General features: G+C 44.5%; 1 protein-coding gene across 1 annotated transcript in view; it reads right to left on the reverse strand.

Annotated features, from left to right (window-relative positions):
* Nucleotides 1-7,500, reverse strand: part of stx1b (syntaxin 1B) — a 57,451-nt gene that overhangs the window by 16,939 nt on the left and 33,012 nt on the right. The window contains exon 3 of the mRNA XM_056402365.1: nucleotides 5,659-5,758. Coding sequence (XP_056258340.1) covers nucleotides 5,659-5,758 — 100 coding nt within the window. The remainder of the gene's footprint in view (nucleotides 1-5,658; nucleotides 5,759-7,500) is intronic.

A 7,500-nucleotide genomic window follows, 5' to 3' on the forward strand; every position in this document is an offset into this window, starting at 1 on the left:
TCCTGCTCCCCCCCTCCTCCTCCTCCTGCTCTCCCCCCCCTCCTCCTCCTCCTCCTCACCCTCCTCCACCTCCTTCTGCTCCCCCCCTCCTCCTGCTCCTCCTCCTGCTCCCCCCCTCCTCCCCCCTCCTCCTCTCCTCCTCCTCCTGCTCCTCCCCCCTCCTCTTCCCCCTTTCCTCCTCCTCTTTCTCCCCCTCCTCCACCTCCTCCACCTCTTCTGCTCCCCCCTCCTCCTCCTCCCCCTCCTTCTGCTCCCCCCCTCCTCCTGCTCCTGCCCCCCCCCTCCTCCCCCTGCTCCTCCTCCTCCTGCTCCCCCCCTCCTCTCCTCCTGCTCCCCCCCTCCTCCTCCTCCTCCTGCTCCTCCTCCTGCTCCTCCCCCCCTCCTCCACCTCCTTCTGCTCCCCCCCCTCCTCCTCCCCCCCTCCTCCCCCTCCTCCACCTGCTCCCCCCCTCCTCCTCCCCCTTCTGCTCCCCCCCCTCCTCCTCCCCCCTCCTCCCCCTCCTCCACCTGCTCCCCCCCTCCTCCTCCTCCCCTGCTCCTCCTCCTCCTGCTCCTCCCCCCCCTCCTCCTCCTCCTCCCCCTCCTCCACCTCCTTCTGCTCCCCCCCCCCCTCCTCCTCCTGCTCCCCCCCTCCTCCTCCTGCCCCCCCCCTCCTCCCCCTGCTCCTCCTCCTCCTGCTCCCCCCCCCTCCTCCTCCTTCTGCTCCCCCCCCCTCCTCCTCCTGCTCCTCCCCCCCCTCCTCCTCCTGCCCCCCCTCCTCCTCCTCCTGCTCCTCCTCCTGCTCCCCCCCCCTCCTCCTGCTCCCCCCCCTCCTCCTGGAAACGTGCTGCTCACACTTCCTGAAACAATCACCAACGTTAAAGTGAAGGAACAACATTTAAAGCAAAGAATGTAATTTAATGCAATATAATAACATTTTGTGATTTAATAAGATTTAATGCGAGGTAACACATTTAAGGCGACGTAATAAAATGTAATGGTGAGTAACAACATGTCGTCCGTGTTCAGCTGCTGTCTTGATAAATGATTCAGTGTCACGCTCGTTTCCACGGCGCTGATTTCATCAGTTAAACCTCAGGACATATCTCTTCTGTTCCTCAGACTTGTAATTTGGCAAACCACATTTTAATTGAGAATTCGCAGCGTTTTTACGACACGTCTGTTGAGTTTATGATTTGATCAGCTGAACATCTTCGTAACTGAGCGTCACTCATTCACTCTGGATTCGAGACGTCAGAGAGAAATGAAGTGATGGAGAAAGGAGGAGTCACTGAGTCTTTGTGAATGGCTGTGGTTTGAGAGCAGAACTACAGCTGTACTCCCCTCTCACTACAACTCCCATCATGCATTATTCAGGCAGAAACACTGGGATGCATTTTGTATGACGGTGTGCTGGCAGCTGAGAGCGAGCTGACACAGAAGGAGGAGGAGAAGAAGAAGGAGAGAGGCGTAGTATCTCGTAACTCTCACTTCAGTTCATCTTCATCTTCATCTTCACTCATCTAGCCTCGTATCTCATTAAACAAGCCGGACCATAAAGAACCTGCTAATTATGACATTTAATTACCTGATTGATCCCAATAATGAAGCAATAACATACAGTGTGAAGCACATCACAATGGAAACAGAGTAATATTCAATATTAGATGCATTAATATGAACTCATATATCTACTGTGAGGGAATGTAAAGGTGTGTTAATGTATAGAATATATACAGGGAGGTGAAGGTGAGGATCCCGTCTGCAGCAGAGAGACGTCACTCACATGTCGTCAGTGGTTCATCGTCTCGTCTGAGCTTTACTTCACTTCATGCAGGTTAAACACTTCAACATTAGAGCAGAGACTTCACAGGCAGCATGCGGGGGGGGGGGGGGGGGGAGTAAAGGATGGGAAAGAAAAAAGAAATAATAATCATCATCATGCAACAAGAGAAATACAACATGCAGAACAAGGCGACGCGATCTGACGCCACATAACATCTGATACGAGGCGACGTCGCATTTAAACTTAGAAATTTAATGTGAGGAAACCAAATTAATTAAAAGTAACACAAATTTACTGGGATATAATAAAGTTATAATAAGATTTAATACGTGGTAATAAAATGAATCTGAAGTAACACAAATGTATATATATATACTGTGTATATATATATACATATATATATATATGTATATATATATGTATATATATATACACAGTATATATATGTATATATATATGTATATATATATACACAGTATATATATATACATATATATATGTATGTATGTATGAAATAAAATCTAATGCAACATGAAGGATGGAAAAGAAAAGAATAAATCATCATCAGGCAACACGAGAACAGAAAACATCTGCATGCAGAACAAACTGGACGAGCAGGAGATCAATCATCATTATTCCTTTCCTCTGATGTTTTCCCCCTCTTCCCTCCTCGTGCATCATCACTTCCACCTTCATTTGATCCCACACTGCAGCTGCTGCGCTCGCAGAGGTCGCTGTACTAAAGGTCACTTTAGCTAAACTTCAGTGTAGTTGACTTTGTTTGAAAACCAGAGCTGCATCACAAACCTCCCCGTCCTTCAACAGTCTCTCCACTAGTTTCTGGATCAATCGGCCTCATTTTAAATCAGTCAGCAGATTGAATCCACTGTTTCCTCTCTGCTCAGTTAGATCAGTACAGACGCCAGCAGGCAGCTCACAGTCTCATACAGAAGGTTTGATCTGGACCTTCGTCTCAACACCGACACGTTTTCATCACATATCTCATGGGCTGTTGATATTTGATGGAAACTTTTACTTGTTGATTCATTTAGAAATGTCAGGAAATATTTACGCACAAGGAAACAGGCAGTGCAGTATAGTAAAACACTGAGCTGCATATATATATATATAGCTGCACTATAAATAAAGTTTATTACTATCATTAAAAATACTGATATGAAAACGTATAGTTTAACATAAACATCAACAGATTCTGTCGTCATGTACATTTCTGAACTACAGTTCCCATGATTCTTTGTGGGACTGAGGTATTGTATAAAGCTGTGCTGGGCTGTGAGCTACAGCTCGAGCTCTGGTGTATTTCAGCCTGTATGTATTTATTCTCTGATTATTGATCTGTGATCAGTGGATCTCAGCATCATTATGATTCTGTGTGAGTGACGACAGAGATGAAGATAATACACATCACAGAGAATAAACAGATTAGATCTGACTGAGTTATGACTGAATGTGACGCGAAGCATCTGAGTCTCGTTGACGACGAGCTGAACGTGGCCTTCAGTGAAACTGGAGCCAAGCTGAGCCCCCGGGCCCCTGGGGGCCCCCCGAGGGCCCTGTGGCTCCAGAATCTGATGAAAAACCTGTTTTGAAGCCAGACTTTTTTTACAGTGCAGCGTTTGTGACAGCACAGACTTGGCTGCAGGCTCCAGCAGTGACATTGAGTCATTGCTGCTGAGTCACAGTGTGTCGGGGTCAGGGTGAACGCAGTGCAGCTCTCTCAAACAGGACACACTTTTATTTCTTCCTCGTGTGTCAGGAGGACGATGAAGTGACCGGCGGCGGCGCTCGGTGGACGTCTGCCAACAGACTCATCAGAGGCTCAAACGGCGAGCTGCAGCGCTCATCAGTGAGAAGTTAACAGGATTAGACTTCACTCTGAGGTTACTGAAGGTCACCGACACAATATTCAACACTTCGTTTCTGTGTCTACAGTCTGTCACACACACGTCAACCGTGTACCGCATCATCTACATCATCTACAGCTTCAGACGTCTCGGCTTCACGTCAACACTCGCCGTCACTGAGTGACTTTTAAAGAAGCTGGTTTCTTGTTTCAGCCATCTTTGTCTTTACAACACGTCCTCTGAGCTGCTACGTCTTCAGACTGGAGGCTACAGTGAGGCGCTATCAGAAAGTGAAGATGGGCCAGGGCTAGCTGGTTAGCATGCTAACTTCAGTAGATGGAGACAAATGTTGGTGAGTAAAGGAATAAAGTTTGAATGTTTCTTCTAGATTGGTAAGAAAACAGCTGCTAATGCTAACGTTAGCTATGTAGTAATAGCAAGTAGCTCCTTTATATGGGTTTCCAGGTGTGTTTTGGCACTTTGGACAGAGTCAGGTCAGCTGTTTTCTACTGCTTCTTGTCTTTATGCTAAGCTAGGCTAAGCACAAACTCACAGAGAAAAGAAGAGGATTGAACAAAATGTTGATGGTTGTTTTCTTGACATGTTTCTGGACATATCTGCTTTTTGAAACTGTCAGCACGATACAGAGCCACGGTTCTGTGACGTAAGTCCAGACGCCGGACACGAGTGTGCAGACTGATGAGCTCATACAGGTGGGCGGACCAGCAGCAGCCGGGACCGCTCACACCTGGCTGGCACAGAGCGAGTGTTCATCTGCAGCACCAAGGTGAAGCTGGAGGTGAGCGGCAGAATCTAATCCACTGAACACAGAGTGTGGAATGTGTCCATATCCAATCGATTAGTGCTCATTTACTGAAGAAAAGCAGCGCTAATGAAGATCTGCTGACTCTGTGATAAACACATTAAACGTCCTATTGTCCAGGCGGCGATTTAACACGTGTCTGAGACTAAATCCATCAGATCACATCCAGATCATCCCCTCCATGAGGAATCTGCCTCCTCCCCACAGCTTAGCATTTTATTTTTGAAAGAGAAAAACTTTCATGTGAAGGAGCCACAGCAGGAAATGTTTGGTTTGTGAGTGAACGCAGCTCTGTTAGAAAACTACTGCGAGCTGAACCCAGAGAGACTCTGGCTGGTTCTGAAGTCTGGGACCAGAGACCACCGTCTCCAAAGAACCAGCAGCTGCAGTTCCTCTAACGGCCACTAGAGTCTGGCTCCAACAGTGAGTCAGTCCCCATAGACTCCCATGTTAAACTGTCCAACTTTACAGCAGAAATAAACATGTTTACAGCCTGGTACAAAAACTGTTCTGGTCTCTAGAGATAATTTCCTCCTTCATGACACCTGTTTATATAACTCACCTGTTTATATAACTCACCTGTTTATATAACTCACCTGTTCATATAACTCACCTGTTTATATAACTCACCTGTTTATATAACTCACCTGTTCATATAACTCACCTGTTCATATAACTCACCTGTTCATATAACTCACCTGTTTATATAACTCACCTGTTCATATAACCCACCTGTTCATATAACTCACCTGTTCATATAACTCACCTGTTCATATAACTCACCTGTTTATATAACTCACCTGTTTATATAACTCACCTGTTTATATAACTCACCTGTTCATATAACTCACCTGTTCATATAACTCACCTGTTCATATAACCCACCTGTTCACATTTTATTAAGGACTACAGTTATGGAGGATTGAGGGCGTGGCCTCTTGGAGTGACAGGTGGGTGAGAGTATGCTTGTCACAAACCATCATGCACCAAAGTCTCAGCTCCACACAAGCCCCTCCTCTTTGACCATATTTGGATTAGACGTCTCTGTGAAACCACTTTAGTCATGTGATCACAGCTGACACATCTTCATCACAGCTGATGAAGCCCATCTACAGATCAGCTGTTGTTGTGTGTGTGTGTGTGTGTGTGTGTGTGTGTGTGTGTGTGTGTGTGTGTGTGTGTGTGTGTGTGTGTGAGAGTCTTACTTTCGTCAGGGTTGGGTGCGGCCAGGATGGCGCTGTGCTGCTTCTTGACCTGCTCCACATCCTCTGACAGCTTTTCTATGCAGCCTCTGATCTCCTCCACCTGAACACACAAAACACGTTACAGTGATGTCACCATCATCACCATCATCATCATCATCATCATCATCATCATCATCAACAACATCATCAACATCATCAGATGAATCTTTTCATGTTTCTCCAGAACAAATAAAACTGAACGTCTGCTTCATCTTCTCTTGTTTTGAAGCCGTTTCTGGACAAACGAAGATCTTCTGCTATAAAATACTTTTACTTTTTAAAAGAAAAGTCAGAATCTTGCTCAAAGAATCTTTTACATGAATTTTACATGAAAAACTGATTTTCTTTCCTCAGTGAATCATCTGTGTTTATTAAAAATAAAATCAATCTGAGGTCGAGAGCTTTGGTGAATTTGTCTTTTCTCCTTCAACCGTTAATAATTGAATAAATATGAGAAAGACGAGTTGATGCAGCAGCTGTGACCTCAGAGGAAACTGAACAACAAATCATATTTAATATCTTATCAAATAAAATCTATTTATACATTTATAATGAAATGAAAATAATAAATTAGTTTTACTGCACATGAAAGAGACAAACCGACTAAACACACACACACACGCACACATTCATACACCACACTCACACACACACACACACACATACACACACACACTCACACATTCCTACACACACTCACACACACACACACACACACACTCACACATTCCTACACACACTCACACACACACACACACACTCACACATTCCTACACACACTCACACACACACACAACACACACACACTCACACATTCATACACACACTCACACACACACACACACACACTCACACACACTCACACACTCATACACACACTCACACACACACACACCACACACACACCACACACACACACACACACACACACACATTCCTACACACACTCACACACACACACTCCACACACACACACACACACTCACACATTCCTACACACACTCACACACACCACACACACACACTCACACATTCATACACACACTCACACACACACACACACACACACTCACACACACTCACACACTCATACACACACTCACACCACACACACACACACACACACACACACACACACACACACTCACACATTCCTACACACACTCACACACACACACACACACACATTCATACACACACTCACACACACACACACACACACACACACACACACTCACACACACACACACTCACACACGTCTTAGATCACACCTACATGTATGTATATACGTGCACGACCTCCTCGTCATGTCTGAACATACATGTGGGCGTCGCCCATAAAGTTGGAATAATCTTGTTTTCTGACACAATCTCTGTTTATTCCTGTTTAAATGCATCAGTATTCACCTTTGACCAGGTGCAATGATTACATCATGTGTCTCACTTACCCAGGTGAAATGAAATAAATCATATTGTCACAATCATTTCATGGAAAGAGGTAAAAAATATTTTATTCCAACTTTATGAGCAACAGAGTATATATAGCATATGTATGTAAACATTACATATGGAACCTGTTAGAAACATGTATGTTTATATATGAAGCTTATATTGTTACATGAATATATGTCCATCTCAAAGCCTGTCAGTATGTATGTGTATATATATATATATATATATACTGTATATTATATATAAATTAATAAGAAAAACATATATAAACATATAGAATCTGTATATGTATGTTGTTTTAATAAATTGCATAAACAAAATAAACATATACTGTAAAGATATATGGTCACA

The sequence above is a fragment of the Seriola aureovittata genome, chromosome 17, assembly GCF_021018895.1.
Source record: "Seriola aureovittata isolate HTS-2021-v1 ecotype China chromosome 17, ASM2101889v1, whole genome shotgun sequence".
NCBI lineage: Eukaryota > Metazoa > Chordata > Actinopteri > Carangiformes > Carangidae > Seriola > Seriola aureovittata.